The 20,609-nt window shown below is 48.1% G+C and overlaps 1 protein-coding gene across 11 annotated transcripts; it reads right to left on the reverse strand.

Annotated features, from left to right (window-relative positions):
- Positions 1 to 96: 96 nt before the first annotated feature.
- Positions 97 to 20,587, reverse strand: ITGA10 (integrin subunit alpha 10). Of its 11 annotated transcripts, XM_072644641.1 has the most exons (30): positions 19,928 to 20,587; positions 18,400 to 18,511; positions 17,926 to 18,035; positions 17,663 to 17,754; positions 17,304 to 17,418; positions 16,896 to 17,023; positions 16,580 to 16,728; positions 12,968 to 13,118; positions 12,605 to 12,770; positions 12,168 to 12,241; positions 11,781 to 11,925; positions 11,248 to 11,396; positions 10,916 to 11,059; positions 10,580 to 10,780; positions 9,971 to 10,101; positions 9,568 to 9,734; positions 9,325 to 9,467; positions 9,025 to 9,138; positions 8,687 to 8,772; positions 7,828 to 7,969; positions 7,464 to 7,556; positions 6,619 to 6,695; positions 6,382 to 6,471; positions 5,820 to 5,904; positions 5,541 to 5,654; positions 4,956 to 5,036; positions 4,693 to 4,806; positions 2,645 to 2,740; positions 2,274 to 2,387; positions 97 to 1,832 (listed from the first exon to the last, which is right to left on the reverse strand). In XM_072644641.1, the coding sequence occupies exons 1-30, from the start codon at positions 19,977 to 19,979 to the stop codon at positions 1,770 to 1,772; spliced, it is 3,498 nt and encodes a 1,165-aa protein (XP_072500742.1). In that variant the 5' UTR covers positions 19,980 to 20,587; the 3' UTR covers positions 97 to 1,769. The 11 variants fall into 11 exon arrangements, 8 of the variants coding, with proteins under 8 accessions (XP_072500742.1, XP_072500741.1, XP_072500740.1 ...); XM_072644640.1 differs by having other exon boundaries at positions 97 to 2,387; XM_072644639.1 differs by having other exon boundaries at positions 7,464 to 7,553; positions 18,400 to 20,587.
- Between the last annotated feature and the right edge of the window lie 22 nt (positions 20,588 to 20,609).

Genomic DNA, 20,609 nt, shown 5'->3' on the forward strand with positions numbered 1-20,609 from the left:
CAAGGGCAGGATGGGAATCCAGGATGGAAAGGTGAACTCTGGACCACCACTAAGTCCAAAAATTTCTACATCTTACCATCTCTCCACACACACTGATTCAATCGTCCAATAGTTTATTCCAGAGAATGTGGACTGAACTGGTATTCTTTTAAACACAATTTTATTCACTTCAATCAAATGATGCCTAGACACTGGGATGGATTGTTAGCCCAGATCAGTTGGAGAAGCAGAAAGATTTCTTGACCAAGATGATGGTCTTCTCCAGTGCTACTGTGACTGGTTAGAGGAAGTAGGCAGGAGGGGGCAATTGGGGTAAGAAGGGTAGATGACATTTCAAGATGTCTTAGATACCCAGGAGCCCCAGTGCCCTCAAGGAAAGACTGGGCCAAGTGCTATGGCTATTGACCATCTTAAACTTTTCCCTTTAAATTTCTAAATAGGGTGGGAGTGTTCAAATGAACTGGGACCTGTACTAATAGCTGACTTAGCAGGCCCCCAGTCCTGTCTCCACAGCAAATGGTTACTCATTTATTAAGAGGAATTCCACCCCTACAGCTGGCTAAGAGGAAGCAATCGGAGGAGAACAGTGAAAGAATGAAAGGTAAGTTTAAGAATCCCTAGTGGAGATCAGGAAATGGCCAGCAGACTACTTCTGACAAAGGAGCCCTCTGAGGTACGGCTGGAGGACTAGGGGGAGGGTAGCCTGGGTGCCCTGGAAACATTTCCCAAGGAGAAAACTATGCTGCACAAACAACACTCCCAGAGCAAGTGAGAGCTTGCTTCCTAGTGACTTCACTCCACCCACTTCGACTTCTCCCTGGGGGAGTGGACCCCACTCAGTTCAGTCCAGTGATGCTCCCTGCCCTCTAGGGTAGGGGTTTCTGAATGGCTTGTCAGCACCAAGAAGCTTCCCATCACCACCCTGGATTTTGGGATTTTGGCCTATGTGGCCAGAGAGGAACTCGACATTTGTGCTCAAACTGGCTGGTGGGGAGTTTGGCGATCCCAGAAACAGCCACATGGAGGCTCCTGGCCCCCAGAAACCACAGAGGCAAGCCAGGCTTCACTCAGGGAAAGAGGGAAGTGGGCAAAGCAGGGGGCAGCACCTGAGGGCTGGAGGCTCGAGTTTCAGGGGGGTGCCAATCTGCCTGTCTAAAGGCTCCTCTGTTCCTTGGCCTCGCACAGAATGTCTCTTGTGGCTTTTCCCCTCCCTCCTTTCTTCCTGTTGACTCTCCCCATCGGGCTCTCTGAATCACCAGACTCCACAGGAAGGCAGCAGATGTTGACTTTACTTCGGTGAAACCCACGTCAGCTTCTCCAGTGGGGTGTCGGGTAGGAAGACATGGAGGTGAGGGGGTGGGGACTGGGAGGAGGCTAAGCCCTGTCATTTTCATAGGGGGTGGAGGTGAGGAGAGAAAAAGAAAAGAGAGAGAGAAATCTGGTCCAGTGTGGAAGTCTGCACACAAGATTTTTGACTCCAGGGAACCCTGGCCCCTGGGAAGGTGGAGAAAAGGCTGCCAAACAAAGGCCATGGTACAGGCCCCAGGAGCAGGATCACCAGGGAGAGATGGGGCACAAGACAGGCTGGGCAAGAGGACTGTGATGCCAATTATTCTCAGCTGAGGCTGGGCCTCACTTCTTGATAAAGGTGTCCCTAGGACACAGAGTTGGAGGGGAGGGCCACAGGACTCTTTTGGTCCCACCTGAGCTCCCATTCCAGTCTCTAGGGACCCCTGCAGAAGAGGCATTCATGGGGTCTTCTTCCGGCTTCATTGATCTACATTCTCATTTCCCTCTTCCTCAGGTGCTTTCTTTCGTGCAAAGAATCCAAGCTATATGGGAGAGGTGATGAGGAGCTGTTATATTTCCCAAAGTCCTCCTTTACCCACAACCACAGGGCATGATCACAGGCTACTTTCTTATTTGGAAGAATGGTGCAAAATACACAAGTTCACCCATCATCTACCCAGCCCTTTTCCTCTGCTCCTGCCCCATCCATTAAGCCTTCGACCTCTAGAGAGGCATGGGACAGTGGAAAGAAGGGTAGATTTGGAGCCAGAGAACCTGAGTTGAAATCCTGTTTCTGCCATCTGTGTGACTCTGGGCTAGTCACTTAACATTTGGGGGCCTCAGTTTCCTCCCCTGTAAGATGAGGGAGTTGGACTGCATGACCTTGAAAGGCCCTGGAAGCTCTAAACATGTGAACTTGTGATCTCCTGCATACTTGGGAATAATCCTCCCACCCCTCTGATCTCCTGTGGAACAGCGCTCACCTTCCAAAGGCAGAAAACAATGAGGGCCAATAATAAGAGCCCTCCTAGGACGCTGCCAATCAGGATCCACAATGAGACAGGAACATGGCGGGCCTGGATGACCTCCAGGAGGCTCTGGGGGAAAGGACATCCTTCTTTTTGGAATCCTCCAGCTAGTGCTCCCCACCCAGCATTCTTCATGAGCCACCCCAGGTAGACTGAACTACAGGGGAATAAGAAGCCTCTCGAGAGAGGGATCCCTAAGGGCTCAGCAAAAGAACCCTAGAGATTTGATTCCTGCGACTCATTGGATCATCAGGAATGGCAGTGATAAAACTCGGCCATGCCCTGCACTGTATTCAGAGCGCCAGGTACACAGATCCCTGACTCACCTCACTCCACTGGGAGGCCTCTGTCAGCTGCAGGACACTTCCCTCCTCAACCTCCAGTTTAAAGGTGCTGACCACAGTCACAGATTTGAACTTTGCCTACAGGGATGGGAGGTGTGAAAAATAATAGAGTGAGGGGTCTAAAATCTGCAAGCGAGGTAGGGGTGGTATGTGACTCCCTAAGTGTCAAGAACAGGCTGCAAAGCCCCAGATCTACTGGATTGTATACCACAGATTGTCATGATGAAAGGATGAAGAAGGAGAGGGAGGAGAAATGACATCACGGAGGGTAGGGGGAAGGGGAATGGGACAGCCAGCCTAGTTCTCCTAAAATACTGATTTTTATCATGTCATTCATTTGCCTCTCAAAACCAAAAACGGTATCCTGTTACTACATCCCAATTTATGAGCTCGTTGCCAAGGGATTTCATCATGTAGTCTCACTTTGGGTGTCCAAATGTATCACATAGACACACACACACACACACACACACACACACACACACGCCTCCTCTCTCTCCCACAGATACCATCTCATTCCCAACTCCTCTGCTTCTGCTTACAGTGAAACCCAACAGCTCCTCTCCCCATCGCCACTACAACCAATACTTCCCCTTCAAGGCCAATTTTAAGTCCCACTTTCTGTGTCTACCTTAGCTCATTTTAATCCCTCTTTTCTATGAAGTTCCCTTGTCCTCAGAGCCTGAATTACATGGTTTAGCCCCAAAGTTTATTTCCAAAGTTTTGTCTTCCCAGATAGATACTCTAAATCCCTTTGAGGACAAGACCCTATCCTATCCTTTTTTTCTATATTCTACACTGCCTAGCATGAGGTGTTAGACCAAGAGAGACCTGGCTTTGAATCCTGTCTTCCACACATTTGATGTTTGACCTTGGACACAGTCTGAACTACAATTTCCTCATTTGTAAAATGGGGATAGTTATACATCTAGTATTTGCCTTACAGAGTTATGAGGATTAAATGAGAAAATGTAAAGCATTTTTTAAGTCTTAAGGTACTATGTCAATGTTAGTCATTATTATCATTAGAACAAGATAACAAAAGATTGGAATAGTCATTGCTGGAAGAGCTGCAAAAAGGCAGGCCCACTAATAGACTGTAAATTGGCCAAGCAATTCCAGAAAGCAATTTAAAATTATGGTCCATATTCAGAGGTCAGAGGTAAAATGAAAGGTCATAAAGGCACCAACATGTTTATAATGGCACTTTTTGTAGTAGCAAAGAACTGGAAACAAAGTAGGCACCTGCTGATTTTTAAATGACTAAGCAAGTTATGATATATGAATATAACGTAATATGAATTTGCTATGAGAATAAGTGACCATGAAGAGCACAGAGAAGCACAGCAAGACATACATGTAACTGATGCAAAGTGGAATTAGCAGAACCAGTAAAAAATATACACAAAGACTACTGCAACCTAAGTGAAAAGGACAACAAAAAATTGAAACTGAATGCTGTGAAATGAGAACGACTAAGCTTGGCCCCCAAGGAGATGAGAAAGCACTTCCCTCTTTCTTTGCAGTGGCAGGGGATATGGATATGGTAAACAAGGTAATGTCAGACTTGGTGGATATGTTGGTTACCTTTGTTTGATTTGTTTTTTCTTTTTTATTCTTTGCTAAAAGGGTTTGCTCTTTTGATAGGATGGGAAGAGATATATTGAGAAATGAAGGTGTTTAGAAGCAAGAGAAGTGGGATTAGAACTGGACAGGGATTGGACTGGTGATTTCAATGGTGTGGGGGACTCCCAGGGAGGAACTGTCTTTTACCAATGCAGGCTGGCACCTTCCCTGTAGCTCAGTTGCCTAGGGCACTGAGATGTTAACTGACCATCTAAAGTCCACAGCCAATGTGTGTTAAAAGTGAAGTTCAATGCCTGGCTTCAAAGCCAGCTCTCTATAGATATCACTGAAAATGTAAATTAGGGAAACACTAGTTGCTTAATAAGAACCAAGGAAACGGTTGCTGGGGAAAAGGAGCAGATCAAGAAGGATGATGCAGCGATGAAAGGGTAACTCTGGCTCACCCTTCGGAAGAATTCATCATGGATGAGCCTTAGGAACTGTACAGAGATCCGGGACCCTCGTGGCAGGCGTCCAAGGTGGCATCGCACCACCTGGCACCGGGCGTTACTGCCATTCTACCAGGAGAAAGGGGTCAGCCCCCAAGGACAAGAAGGATTTCCTTCCTCCTCCCTCCACCTCCATCCCCATCACCCAAGGTTCCCCATCACCTTCCTAAGATTGCTGTTTCAGGGGGTCTCCCCTCTCCACTTGACAGGGGTCATACCAGGCGGCTGATGTATCGCAGGTCCTCAGGATGCACAGGAGCCACGGAGGGTTCAGTCAGGTTCTGTACCATACAGCTGGCCTGGGAGAGTAAGGGGTTTGGAAGGGAAGGCTTCGCTTAGACCACACACCAGTGCCACAGTGTCTCCTCCCAGATGACACTTTCATTATCTCCCAATCACAGGTTCATAGATTTAGACACAGAAGAGACAAGAGGAATCATCTAATCCAACTACCTCATTTTATAGATAGGGAAATGGAGGCCCACAGAGGTGAAGAGACTAGTGGAAGGCCATACAGGGACAGGCAGGATATGAACTCCAAAGCTTAGAAAGGGCCTGTGCTAAGCCTAGGTATGATCCAGAGCTCCCCAAGATACCCTCACCAAAGTCACCCATTTCCTTCAAAGTTCACTCCTTACTCTGCCAAGTTCAGGTGTCAACTTCAACAGACACAACCCAGGGTTTGTGACGAATAGAGAAATTCTGGAGAGCAGGGGTGCCCTGGACCAGAGAAGGACCAGAGAAGCTCATACAGGCAAGAAGGAATCAAGGAGGCCATCCAGATGCAGATAGCTCAAACTCACATTGTCAGTGATAATCTGGGACAGGGATAGGAAGTAATTGCCCCCATGTGCCACAGCTGGAAAGAAGGCAGAAATCAAGAGGCCACTGATGGAATAACAACCAAGGTTCTGTACCTGATGGGGTAAATGGGAAGGGGTAAGACTGTAGAAAGAGGAGACTGCTCACTCTCCCCCCACCCACAACATATATGTAGGTGCCCAGAAAGAGAACTCCCTCTCCAGCCCTCCTGCCCTATCCAAGGCTCTACCCCCTTTGCCCTGTGCACTCCTGTCTCTCACCCTGAGAGTGGTTTTGAACTCAGGGCCAGGACCCTCGGGGAGGGCCCCATATGGGTGAACCTCATATCGATGCAGAGTGGACTCACTGCAGGGCCATAGACACGGATACCAGATCAGGAAGCACGAGGTGGTGACCATGACACAGACACAGGGAGCAGACGGTCAGCACAGAGACACTGAATCATGGGAAGAAGGGCTGGGACAGGGACACAGAGATGGGGAGCAACCAAATGCTACACAGAGAAACCAGGAGCATATGAACCAGATACAGACGTGATAGGACATGGACATATTGCTAACATCATGGCTGTAGCTGCAGGCCGCCCCCCACTCCCCACCTCCTCTATTGTCTCTGACTGGAGCCTTCCTCCTGGGACAGCAAAAAGGATGGAAGGGAGGAGGGGACACAGAATGGGTACAGTTCAGAATCAAAGCTGCTTGGGCATAAGAGGTTTTGGAAAAAGCAGAACATGATAGAGGGAGTGACATGGAAGTCTGGAGGCCTGAGAGTCAGGGTTGGCTAGCCAGCGGATCAGAGGGGCAGGCAGGGCTTGGGCCATACCTTGAGATCAGGAGCTCAGGCTCATACTGGATGTAGGCAGAGGCCTGGGCCACGTTATCATGCAATGTCTCATTGGACTCCAGGCTGTTGCTGAAGAGGTAAAGTAGGGGAGAGTCACAATCTCTAGCTCCTTTTTAGAGACTTCTTCCTGAAGTATTGTGTGCACCACCCCCTCCCCACCCTGCAGTGAAGGCTCCTCTAAGACAGGGCAGAGAAAAGAGGGGCCCAAATCCTTACCTGGTTGCAGTCAGCCTCACAAGGGCTTGACTTAGTGTAGAGGAGCAGCTGAATTCAAACTCCAAGAGAAAGGTCACCTGGGTTGAGGGCAAAGGGATCAAAGGCCATGAGGTCCAGGGTCAAACTGTCATCCTATTTCCAATTCTCAACTTTCAGTGCTAACCTCTGGACTGTGAAAGTCCAGAGTGGGACCCAAAGATCCCTGGAGAACCACAGGGGTCCCTCAAGACTAGGGGGTCTTAATTTTTTTCATGCCATTGAACTCATAGGCAGGGTGGTGAGGTTATTGATCTCTTCTCACAATCATCTTTTCAAATGCATAAAATAAAGTGCATAGGATAACAAAGGAGGTTATAGGTTAAAGACTTTTTTTTCCCCATACAAGTTCAAGGACCATCTGACCTCTATTCAGGGGCCCCTTGTGTGTGTGTGTGTGTGTGGAGAGGGCGGTGCTGTGGATCCCAGTTTAAGAACGTATGCTTTATGTCCACCCCAGGTGTTCTCCCCTAGAATCCGATAGCCTACTTTCATCCTCTGCCCACTTCAAAGGAACCCGTACCTTGAATTCTCTCACCCTACACTCACCCAGTTCCCAACATTCCCCATGTCCCCTGTTCTGTATGTCTGTGTGTGTCTGTGTGTGTGTGTGTCTCGGCAAGTCACTTAACCTCTTTTTCGCCACTCTTAAATAGGGATAGCACCACCTACCCCCCATGGTTATTGGCAGACTCAAATGAAATAATACTCATATTTTTCAAAGCTCTCAGCACAGTGCCTAGCACAATAGTATGAAAGCATTCCCTTCCCCCACAGTCCATCAGCCTGCTCCCAGCACTCTGACTCACCTTGGCTCCTGTTTGGAAAACAGGGTGCCCTATACTACAGAGGTGGGCATGTGCAGAAGTGGCGGCACACTCCACTTTGACTGTGTTGTCCTTCTGGGGACAGAGAGTCCATGTGTCAAGGAGACTGGTATGAGAGAGGCCTCAGCTTTAAATCATTCTCTTCCCCATGCCTTTCATTTCCTCCTCCTCCCCTATAAATCCCCAGAGATCCAGAGCCCAGAAGGGTGAGGTTGACCAGGCAGAAGCTATTTCCTCCATTCTCCCCACCTCCGCCCCAAGGGGCACCCAAAGGGCAGCAAGACTCGCCAAGTTCTTCTCTCAGGGCCTCTGCTCCTGCTCCTACCCCCACCCCCACCTGGAGTACCTGAGGTGTGAGGCTAGCCAGGTGGAGGTTTTTGGAGAAACTGAGGCTCAGGTTAGTACTGTAGGCATTCTCCTTTCTGTTCTCAAGAGTAGCTGACACGAGCACCTTCTGCCGCCTACCTTGAACCACAAATGGCTTTTTCCTGAAGACAGAGTTGGGGAACTAGTCAAGGAGCTGATGGAGGAGCTCCGGGGCTCCCAGAGACCCCAGTAGATCATTTAATTCTATCTCACTTTACAGATAAAAAAACTGAGACACACAGAAATGTACAGGGCAATGATTTTGTACAGGAGTCCTGTCTATGACCATCACCTCCTCACTTCTAAACCAGCCATTATCTATCTAAAACTATCACATCCCTGACAAGAGCAGGGGCCACTCTGTTTGTGTCTTTGGATCTCCAAGTTCGAGCACACTGCCTGGTGTAGAATAGGTGTTTAACAAAGAGGTATCCAGGTGGCCCCATGGGTGGGAGGCTGGACCTGGAGTCAGGGAAGCCCAGCAGGCCAAGCTTGCTGTGTGACCCTGGATCTAGCCTCAGTTTTCTCATCTGTAAAAGGAACACATTAATATCACCAACCTCCTCAGATATCTGTGAGGATAAAATTTTATGTGTGTGTGTGTGTGTGTGTGTGTGTACATACACCAATGTATACATATATACACACATATACATATACATATACATACACACACATATTTAAAGCACATTGGAAATCTTAAAGTGCCATATAAATGCTGGTTATTACTATAATTGCTGATTGATCAACATGCCACCCCTCACTCATTTTCCCCTGTTCACTCTACCCCTGTCCATCCATTTCCCATCCACTGTCATTCCAGTTTACTTCTATCACACCTGGAGCCCCGGATGTCCATGTCTACCTGGAGTACCAGGTCTGTATTGCATTCATTATCGGGCCCACAGTCCTTCGAGAAAGGCACCTAGGAAGAGGGAGAAGGGCATAAAGAGATTCAGGAGAATATAAAAAGGGCTGAAAGCCAGGAAGAGAGGAGCAAGGAGAGAATAGGAGGGCAGGTATGATTAGGAAGGGCTGGACACATCCCAAGGTCAGATCTCACATCTGATGGCTCCCATCTCCTCTCTCTCCCCTGCCCCATGATGGGACTGATGGCATTGGGACACAGGAGGAGTGTTAGAAGCCAAGGTCAAAGTGAGCATTGGGGGTTACTAACCAACATTCGAAGGGAAGTGAGTGAGTCTTCATCTAGGACTGGCCTTGGCTTTGTGGCATTATCTAGCACAAAGGTCACAACCAGGGCCACTGGCCTGAGGTAGTCAGATGCATCCTGAGGGGAGCAAGATTAAGGATCATAGTAAAACAGGGTCAAGGGACCCATAGTCCTGACTCCTTTCACACCTCCAACTTCATTCTCCCCTATTGGTCTCCTAGAGTTTTAGTCATTTTGAAGTTACTTTCTCCAGGGATACTTCCCCCAATTGCCTGCCATCTCCAAGCCTCAACCTTTCCTCACCAGCACATGGAAATGCAGCTGCTGACAGGTGATGTTTCCTACGCTGACCCTTAGGCGCCGAGCGGGTAGCCTTTGGCCAAAGCCATCGAATGCTGCCCGGGCCCCAGCTGTCCACTCATCCAGGGAGGCAGTGAACCAGATGTCTAGCGAACAGAGTTGGGAAGAAAAGGGTAAAGATTTGAGGAAGGTATCTGGGACACAGGAGGGATTGTAGGCTAGCTCACATGCTTAGAGGTGGCTTACAGAAGCGGCGATTCCAGCGCCCTGGAGTTTGGGAGGTTACTTGGAAGCAGAGGTCAGCGATCAAGCAGGCAGCCTCCTGGCCATGTCGTTGACAATCCCGCCGAACTACACTGACAGCTGGCGGGGTCACGGTTAGCGATGGGACCAGGTGGACAATGGGGCGGGAGCTAGTGAGGTTGAGAGAAAGACACCAGAGATATGGGATGAGAAGTGAATGGGAGAAGATCCTACCAAGACTGTCACCCCAAAATCCCCAATACAGAGGACATCCAGAGTTCCCTCTAAAACCTGATTCTGTGATTCTATGCCCCATTGTTCCTCTTCCCTAGAGAAATTAAAGGAAGGACATTGGGAAGCCCCCTCTCCCCTAGAGAAACCTGGCACTTGACCTCTGGCCCCACACCTGAGCAGTACAGCTGCCCCCTGGGCCCCCACAGCAACATCCACTAGCTCATCCCCATCAAGGTCCAGTCGTCCATCTACACTTCGACCAAAGTAGCTGAGTGGCTGTGGCATGGAGGCAGCTGAGATGCGCTGGAGGAGACAGGAGATAAGAGACTGGGGCAAAGTCTCTCAGATAACACCTCATCCCTCCCTCAGTGTTCTTCCTTCTAGTTCTCCCCCTGATCCTCTCATTAACCACTACCAGGAATGGGAGACACAAAAACATCCCCCATACCTCTCATGGCACCACTCCCCTGTATATAACCAATATTTCCACCCCATCTCCACCCCTCACAACTCCACCCAGGTTTGAAGAGGGAAATGATATGGACTCAGTGCTTACAGGGATCTGAATGTAAGTTCTGGAAAAGTAGGGTTCGAGTCTAGGCCTCAATCTGACCTTAGCTAGCTGTATGACCTTGGTCAAATCACTATCCTTTCAATTTCCTCAACTGTAAAATGACAGGGTTGACTCAGGGATCCCCAAAACTTTTCTGAGCAGTGCAGGTTTGAATATTACCAAAATGTTCTCCCCTTCCCCATTATAATATCCTCCAGATCCCCTAACCTGTACAGGGTGGGGCTGGATGCCACCCTTGGCCCCATGATAGAGGTAGAGAGCTCCTCTGTGTTCATCTTCGAGGGGCGCTCCCACAGCCACATCTGCAAAGCCATCCTGGTTAAGGTCAGGCAGGGTACCCATGGCAAAGCCAAAACGGGAATCCTGGGGGGGGTCTGGCTGCAGTGTTCTCCAGAGGATCAGCAGAGGCTATAGGAAAAGATGATGGGCTAAATGTCTCAACCCCAATGACCAGTCTCACTGATGTCTCTTCTCTCCCCACTTCAACCTCTCCCAGGCATTCATGTCTCTGCATTGCCCCCAAAGAATCCTAACCCTACTCACTTGGCCCACTAGGTAGACATACACTCGTCCTGTTTCTCGGTACTGGGGACCCAGGTACATAGGGGCGGCCACAAGCAGAACATCAGTTACCCCATCACCATCTGTGTCCAGCGGGCAGAGTTCACTGCCAAAGTAGGAGCCAATCTGGGATATGGGGAAGGAAAAAGAGTGACCCCAAGAGTGGGAGGGAACCTGAAACATGGTTCAGCTCAGTGGCTGAGGATCACCCCCACAATGGATGGATCTCAATCCTAGCAGACTTCATCACAGAGTTCTCCATTGAATGGCGACTCTCATCCCCCTCTCACGCATGCCTCCTGCTGCATCCACACCTGCTCTCCCTGGAGGCTCTGGGCAACATTCATAGTTCCGTCTTTCCTCAGCTGGAAAGCGATGACCTTTCCACGATGCTTAAACCGAGGGGCTCCGGAGAGAAACAACTGTCGTCCACCCAGGAGGATCAAGGAAGAAACTGAGTAACCTAGAAGTGGGGTGATTGTGGTGAAGAGAAGAGAAGGAAGGCAGGGAGAGACCATGGAGTCGGGGTAGCAGGAGACATTGGGAAATCAATAGAGAAGCAGAAAATATTTAATAATTTAGGGAGAGGATTCAAAAGGCAAATGGAGGAATCTTTAAGTGGTATAACCTATGAGGTAACCTATCTAACACTTTTTACAAATGAAATTTTATTTTCAGTTCTAAATTCTCTTCCTCTCTCCTTCCTTTCCTCCCCATATTGAAAAAGTAAGAAAAACAAAACCCATTACAAATGCATATAGTCATGCAAAATCAATCCCTACATTAGTCATGTTGGAGAAAGAGACAGAGAGACAGAGAAATATGCTTCAATCTCCCTAACACTCACCCAGGTAGGCAGCATGATTCTGTAGAGCAGGAGGGAACTCATCCTCCAGGGCTGTCCGTGGGGGAAAGAGGCGGTGGCCCTCCTTTAGCCATAGCACTGAGCCCCCCCAGTCATAGGCCCCCACCATTCCAAACAGAATCCCATCCTGTGGAAATGGGGAAATACTGAGGAGTCATAGGAATTCACAGAGAAACATCCATCCATAAGAGGAAATGGGTAGCTGAGGGGGCTTGGGACATTCACTTAGAACCTTCACCCTGCAAAGAAAGGCTCACTTAGGAGGGATAAGGTCACTGAGGGCAGGCTCTGAAAGTGTCAGCTAGAAAGAGATTCATTGTAAGGGTGAAGTTAGGGGCTGAATAACCTGGAGGGGGAATGCTATCTGACCTTTAGTTGGTGAGCAGAGAAGCCAATCTGAGACATCTCTAGTCCAAAGGAACTTTCATTCTCGCCATGTGAACCTGAGATAAGAAAGAATATCAAAAGAATGAAATGAGATAGAGACAGGGCCTAGGCCAGGATGGTGATGCATCCAAACTCCTGCTTCTCTTAATCCCAGTTTATTAAAGAACTCAAATATCAATTCCCATTAAAATTATCCTTTTCATTGCTTTAAAGTTAGAGGCAGTCAGCTCATCATTGGGAACTTTCTAATTAGAACCATCCAAAAATAGGATGGATGCCTTCATCAGGTGTCCCCTTCTTGGCAGAGATTTTCAAAGAGGGGTTGTACAGAGATGTTGGGGAGGGGTTGGGGCGCTAGAGGAAAAACTGAACTAGAGGATCTGGGGAGGTCTTTCAGACTCTCAGATTCCACTTCCTACCCTCCAGTCCAAAGATGCGGTCCCCTAGAGCATCCACGATGTCAGTCAATGCAGCCTCATCCGTGACGTTGAAGAAGAATCTCTCATCTGGATCACTAGCAATAGCCCTGATTTCCCGAAGGAAGGAGCTAGGATCACGTTGCCTTCGGATGTAGTGACCCAGGACCTAGGTGAGATGACAGAATTTGGAGCTGGAGGGATAATGGGTGGTGGGGCTTTGAGGGCCAGTACAGGAAATGCAAAGCCAGTGCTTGCAGAGGTGCCAGGTGGTATTAGCTGTTAGTGTCCCCCTTTTTATCCTAAGGAAGTCCTCTCTCCTCAATATCTCCACCTTCCCAACCCCACCTCCCCACTGTTTCTTACAGCAATCCCATATCGGGTCACACTGCCAGCCTCACAGGCCTTGAGTGCTGCTGGAAGTTCCTCCCCATCGTGTGATTCCCCATCTGTGACAACAACCAGCAACCGGGCAGCCTCTGGCCGGCCCCCTCGGGAGGTACTGAATCCTTCTGTGCTGGAGTACGAGGGAAGAAAAAGAAGAGGTGAGACACTGGAGCCTTCTGCTTCACTCTTTTGACACACATATACACATTCCACTCTAGGGCCGACTGGGAGAAAGAGACAGAAATGAAAGAGACAGGGACCAAAGGAGTCTATGAGCCAGTGTCACTGATTTAACTCTTAGTGTATGCCTAACTGTGTAGCAAGTACCACGGAGGCAATAGAAGAAAGTAAGACACAATTCCTACCTTCAAGGGAACTACAATCTGAGAATACAGGAGTCATACCTTGGTGAAACTCTTCCCTCTGTCACACCCAATTAGTTACCAAGCCCTATAGATTTTTTCTCGCCTATATCTCTCCAATCCACTCCCTGCTTTCTATTCCCACCATCCTACACTCCAATAGGCCTCATGATCAACCTCTTGACATCACCTTCTCCCCACCTCTGCTCTTTCCCCTCCATATCCATCCTTCATATCTCATCAGCCTAATATTATTTATGCACAAGACTGGCACCATTTTGGCTACTACAGAAGGCCTATTCTAGCCCCTAGTCATTGTCTGCTGGCATACTGGATAGTCCAGTATAAGAACTGCTGAACAATCAGTGCCAAACATTATCCTGTTTACTCTTTACTCTCTCGATAGGCTGCTTTAGATTCTGGTGACTGGCTGAAGAGTTAAATCAGGAATTTGGGGGATCAACAAACTTAACAGCAGCTTTGTTTTGTTTATTTATGGAGTTTCACTTTGGTGGACAGAGGGGCCCATGAGCTCAGAGAAAGCTACGGAGAAATGTTTTAGCATCCAGCCAAGGCGATGAGAACTTACAAAGCAGTGATGGGATGGGTCAAACTGTCTCCTACCTCCTATGCACTCTCAACCAACTACAATGCAAAAAGATTTCAAAGTGAGATCTAGGAGCAAAGATAACACCTTGCTTCTCCACCAATCCCTGCCCAAGAATCCCTGGGAAGTAAAGAAAATTGGTGAAATGTTACTGATACAAGTCAGAGATGAGACTTTTCTATTTTTTATAAAGAAAACGTGAAGCCATCTTGGTTGTTGCCCACCCATGAATTGACCCGACACGGCAGGCACTCTCTCAGACAGCTAAGTGGGAGCCTACCTCAAAACAAAGACCTGAAAACATACAGTGCTTCCCGTCTTTAGCCTTCCTTGGCTGGTTGTAAAGAATATCTTTGGGTAATCTTATTTATAGATGTGAATTTTGTGCATAGGTTCTCTTTTTTTCCTTTCCTAGTAAGCATGCTGATTTACTACCAAAAATTATCCATTTACAGTGGATGGGAGAAGAGTTAGAGGGAGAGAGAGAATTTCTCATGGCACTTAATAATTGCTTGTTAAGACTGACTGGTTGGTGATTTTATCATCTCTGCTGGGTTCAATAACCATCTTCATTAGATGATTCCCAAATGTACATATGGTATCATAGATTTAAAGCTGCAAGGGACCATGAATCTTTTGCCCCCTTTAAAAACACCAGAACACTGACACATCTCCAGTCCTGCAGCTTCTCTCCCATTTGCCATAGTACCTCAGAGATCACTGACAACTTTTCAGCAATTTAGCAAGCAGTTCAGGACTTCTTCCAAAGTCCTATTTCTGTTGAGAGCATCGCCTTAGATCCCGGTACTCAGGTTGGTAGTCTCAGCTTGATTTTTGACTCTTCCTCCTTCCTAACCCCCCACCCCCCACACCCCATAACCAGTGAATGGATACAGATTGCCAATACTTTGCCTTCTACCTTCCCAGTACCTTTCTGGTACCTCCTCTAGAATTATCCTCTCACCAAATTAGCTCAGGCTGTCATTAACACTCATCTGCACTCATTATTACTATGATAGCTTCCAAATTAGCCTCTCTGATTTCCCCTTCCAATAATTTCCAGAATATTCTAAAGCACATATCTGACCATGCATGATATTTTGCTACTGAAAAATCTATTGTTTCAATGATCATGTCAAATGTCTTAGCCTGCCATTCAAGGCCCTCAGCAATCTGATTGCGCCCTAACTTTTCAGACTCATTTCACATGATCCCTTTTAAGTACTCTATATGCCAGTTAAACTGGACTAATAGTTCTTGAACTCAGCATGACATGTCCAAGCTTTGTGCAGTGCCAGGAGCTAGAATGTGCCTGGCATGTACCACCCCCTCTTTGTATCCCTGTTTCAGATTCTTTAACTCCTTTCGAGGCTCAGCTCAGGTGTGACCTTCCCCGCAGAGCCTTCCTTGAAGCCTCCAGCTACTAGCACCTTTTCCCTCCTTAAACACTGCTAAAGGCCTTTGTCTGATTTCTACTTTGTTCAACTAACTAACATACATCATTCTTTTTATTCTTATCTGTGCATGTGAATGAAAGCTCTTTGGAAACAGGGCTATTTCACTGTTGTCTTTGTATCTTGAATACCTAGCACAGTGCCTGGCACACAGTTGGCTTAATCTATATTTGCTGAATTGAATGTTCCTTGACAAAAGAAACAGAAATAAAGTAAGACTGAGGAAGTATTTTTTCTGTCATCCATTAACATCCTCCCATCTTCCCCAACTAGTATATCTATCCCTTTCCGGTTGTTCTTGCCTCTAATGTATCAACATATTTTTAAAGTCTTTCTTATTTTTAACATTTATCCTAAGTCTCAGTTGAAGGCCTGCAGAAATGGGAAGACAAGACTACCATATTCAATTATTCAAAGGGACAGTAACATGGAAGATGTGGTCTTGATTTTGGAGAAGGGACCTTAGAAGTGATTTTTGAGAACCTTTTTTGTTTTAGGGTCCAGAAAATTGAGGTGACTTTCCAGAGGTCACACAACTAATAAGTAACTAACAAGTAACTAAGCCAGGAACTGAAACCAGGTCCTTTCCTCCACATCCTATGCTCTTCCCACTAGGTGGCCCCAGACTTGTTCTGCTTGGCCCTGGCAGAAAAAACTAAACTGAATGGGCAAAAGTTTGCAGAATATAAATTTCATCTCAATATAAGGAAGAATTGCCTAATTCTCAGAGCTTTTAAAAAAAATGGGGTGGACTGCATTGTATGGTACAGAGTTTCCCATCACTGGAAATATTCAGAGACTGGACAACCACTTATCAGTGAGATAATGGGGGGAATTTATATTTTGGGAAGAATTTGGAGTAGATGATCTCTAAGGTGCCTTTCAAATCTATGACTTTTAAGGAGGGATCAAACAGATTAAATTTGTCTAGAAGAGAGAAATAGAAAAAAACAGCCATGAGACAGAAACTTAGAAAGGAGAAGCTTAGGGAAAGAATTATTAGTATTCCCAGTTGACCTTCTCTTTGCTTCCATTGCCTTCCCACCCCCACCTCCATCCCCCATCAAAAAAGAATGCCCTTCTCCCAGAATCCTTGCCAACACCCTAGTCTTCCTCACAGCCCTGGGACCTCCCATACCCTCCCTCTACAACCCCTCCCCCACCTCACCAAGCCACCATTATTGCCTGCGCAGTGTGGGTTTCTCGCCCTTCTCTTCGGCTCAGATTCCTAGCAGCTCTCACGACCTCTTCCTTGGTCCGGAAATCTCCAAGTGACCACTCATGTACAGCAGTCTCTCCATACTGCACCAGCCCAACCTGGAGAGGGACAGCTTTGACGGGCCTTTCCTTTCTACGCTGGTCTTACTGATGGGGTATGGGCCCTAGAACTCCCCCACCCCAGTTTTCCTTGAACCTTCTTACATGGCCAAGTCTCTGGCATTTGCCGCAGATTGACTCCCCCACATTCAGCCTCCTCTCCTCACCTGTATCTGTTCAGGGTCAATGAATAGCCTTCCCACCAGTCTACGAAGGAAAGTCTGAACCTCAGCCCAGGGGTAGATGCTGTTGGAGCCATCCAGGACAATGACCACATCGATGTACGTAGGGCAGCCTAGATTTTTGAGGCAGGGAAATGGTGAGGCTAAAGGACATCAGGGCAAGAGTGTGGCTTGGGAATAAGAGAATGTGGGCAAAGATCCTAGCTTTGCCTTTTACTAGCTCTGTGACCTTGGGTAAGTCACTTTTCCTCACCTATAAAACGTGGATATTTCACAGTGGTTTTGTGAGGATCAAATAGAATTTGTAAAGTGCTTAGCACAGTACCTGGCACACAGCAGGGGCTTAATAAATGCTCGTTCTCTTCCCTTCCCCTCTCCCCTCCCCTGGCTCACGCTGTGCAGTGGGTGCTAAGCTCCCCCAGGGCCGGAATGAGGCATCCACTTGGGCACAGATCCCAGAGCTGTACACAGAAGTACCACAGGCACGAGACCAGAGTGGGGCACAGGCCTGATGAAGGGGAAACAGGGTGAAAATGTCATTCCCAGATCCACAGGCAGCATTCCATCCCTCATTCTCAAGGTCCCCCCTCCAGAAGGTACCGATACCCCTTGCTCCCCATGATGTCTAATATGGCTAAAACCCCATGTATTTGGTCCTTCCCTAGCCTCCATGCCATTAACTTCCTGATCCCTTTCCCCAATGGTCCACATACCCACCTATAGACTCCCGATACCCCTCATTCCCGTCTCACCATGAACCCCCCATCCACATCAGTTTTCAGCAACAACATCCCAAGGTGCATGTTCACAGCTGGACTTGATAAGTTTCCTAGTGGATAGTCACCTGGAGGTGATAGTGAAATTGGGGAACGCAAGTTTGTAGGTCACAAGTTCAGAGGGAAGGAGTATGTAGAAAGTCACTGGAAGGGAGGCTTATTAGGGGGTGGGAAGGTTGAGAACAGGAGGTCAGGAAAACTAGATGCTGGAGAGTGGAGAGGAAAGAGCATCGCCTTACCTAGGTGGCCCTTGGCACATGAGGCATTGGGTCGCTCCTCCACAGGGCAGAGATATACATCCCCTCTCCTGTCCCCTGAAGGTCCATCCCAAGGAGCACCCACCAATATCCTGGTGGGACAGGGGTGGTACGTAAAAATAGGAGCATGGGGAAAGGGGATAACCCTAAAGGCAAGCTGAAGGGGAGACCCATGCCAGAACCCTTAATTTATGATCACCCCAACTTATTCCCCACTTTATACAGGACCTCAGATAAGCATCCCATACCTTCTGAAAATAACTGAATGACCCTCTCGTTAATAATAGCTCATGTGGGATAATCTTGGCCTAAGCTAAGGTCTGCTCTTGTTTCCCACCCCTCCCACCTTCCTTTTGGTCAGCACCCACACAATCCCAGCCCCTTTTCTTTCCGTCTTGCTCTGGGTTCCTTCCACCATCACAATACCCCACATCTGTCCTCCCAGGCTTCCCTCACCATCGACGTCCTCCCCCCACATGCTGCAAGATACTGTATCCAAACTCGGCCTCTGGCGGCCCTTGAAATAGCCGAGGATGACTATCGTCCAAGTTGAAGGAGAAACAGAGACCTGGGAGGAGGAGGGATGGAGGTGGATCAGTCACAAGGTCAAGGGCTGGGGTGGGGAGGTGAGGCCAAGGGAAGAGCCTGTGAGCCATGGACACCTTGGCCCAAACCTGTCTCCTGAGTGTGGGTCTGTTACAGTGTTTCCATCTGTGTATCTGGTGGCCCAAGGGTATAGTCTTCTGCTTTGTGTTTACAACCAGCTGTGCTGTTCATCCTGTCTGTGGCCCTTAGCCACAATGACATATGCAGCTGTGGATTCATTCCCGCCCCCGAAATCTCTTTCACAGAATCAATCAAAAGGGTCAGATTACTCACCCCCACTTCTCTTCCCTCCCCTCACCCAACCTGTGAGGCTTAAACAAGGGTAGGGGGATAGCAGCTTTCTGTAGCACCAGAAAAAGTCCCCAGTACCCAAGGGGTTCAGGTTTTAGATCCGAGCGTAATGGGAAGATGAAAGGAAACTGAAGGACGTGTCTCTCAAGAATCTTCCATGTATTTTACATTTCTCCATCGTCCAGGGTCAGTATGTCTTATGCATGCGCACAGAGATTCCTATGTCTTAGGACTCTGCCCCGGAAACCTCAGTAGCAATTACTCGGGTGGGGCAGCCTGCCCACACACAAATTTCTCTCTAACCCCACCACAGGGGTCCCAGATCATCACCATTCTTCTGCCTTCCCAGCACATCAAGATCCCACCCCCTAACTAGACCTTTGTCCACTCTCCAAATAATTTAGTCCCCTCCCAGGGATCCCACATAGAGTCCCAGCTGGTCCCCTCCTTCCTAGTCCATCCTCTCTCCAGGTTCAGAGTGGGTATTTTGGGGTAACATGGATTATAGTGGAAAGCCAAGATCCCCTTAAAACAAGGCCTTTTAGGGTTCCTTCCCTACCTCCCAGACCATCCCTCCCCCTACTCGCTTCCTAACAAATGCCTTTTCAGAACAAAGGAGTATCTTTGGTTCACTCCAGACACTAGGAAATCAATAGGTTGGGTGGAAACTGTATGTGGTCTATTGGTCAAATATTCTTAGGATGTTAGCCACTCTGGCCAAGGGAGCTTCAAACCCCTAAAAGGACCCTGAGGTTAAGGGTCACATGGGAGCACTCTGGGTATATTCACTGCCAGGTATCCCTGTCCTACTTCCAAGAACTTTGGGTACCAACTCCAGATAACTCAGCAAAAGCTTTCACCAGAACTATAGGAAGTCTCTGCTAATGTCACCTTGGGAGGAGAGGGTATAATCAGAGTTCACAGATAACAGATTCAAAGTCACTCGTTTCAAAGCCCTGTCCTTAAGGCTCTCATCAGGAGGGTGTGCCCTCTCCCGAAAAGGACATTTTTACCTTTAAGCTCCCAGCCCCAAGCCATCCCACACACCTCCCTTCCCACCAAGGCCCAAAGAGTTAACCTTCCTCACCTGCCAGGAGCAACAGGGGTAGAGTGAGGTGAGGGGTGAGGGTGAGCTCCATTCCTGGACGTTCTGCTGTCTCTCTGAGGAGTCCTCTGTGCTCCTGTCCCGTTTTGTTTTCTTTACTTACCCTCCTGTCCCGCCCCCCTTCCACTGGCAGCTAAAAATAAAGTTGGACTGGCCAGGAGGAGGGATGCTGGGGAAGCTGGAGGGAGCCCTGTGCCAGACAGAGCAAGGGGCCGTCTCACTGAGCTTCTCAATCTCTCCTGCTTCCCTCTGGCGGCCACATCGGGAAGGCCAGGCAGACATCTGCTGTTCATCTCATCTCTCCCATTCTTGGTCATTCAGTTTGTTTCTCTCATGGAAGGGGGTGTTCAGGATTTCCTAAGCTGATTTTATTCATCTGGGATATGGAAGGTAAGAGTGCTGACAGAGGGCAAGATCCTCCCCTGCCCCACAAAGCAGGATTCATTCTGTCACAAGCTGAAGCGCACACTTCAAACTTCTACTATTCCTGATTCTTCCAGATTAATAAACTTGGGAGGGTTGAAGAGTAAGCAAGGCATCACCCTAAAGAGAGACAACTCTCACATTATTTGGTAGTTATGCCAGCTGAAATCCTATATGATAGGGGTCATAGCTTCCTGAAGTTCCTTCCGTATCTCTGGTACTGGGTCTAGCACCCTGAGCC

Source organism: Notamacropus eugenii, chromosome 2 (assembly GCF_028372415.1).
Source record: "Notamacropus eugenii isolate mMacEug1 chromosome 2, mMacEug1.pri_v2, whole genome shotgun sequence".
Classification (NCBI taxonomy): domain Eukaryota; kingdom Metazoa; phylum Chordata; class Mammalia; order Diprotodontia; family Macropodidae; genus Notamacropus; species Notamacropus eugenii.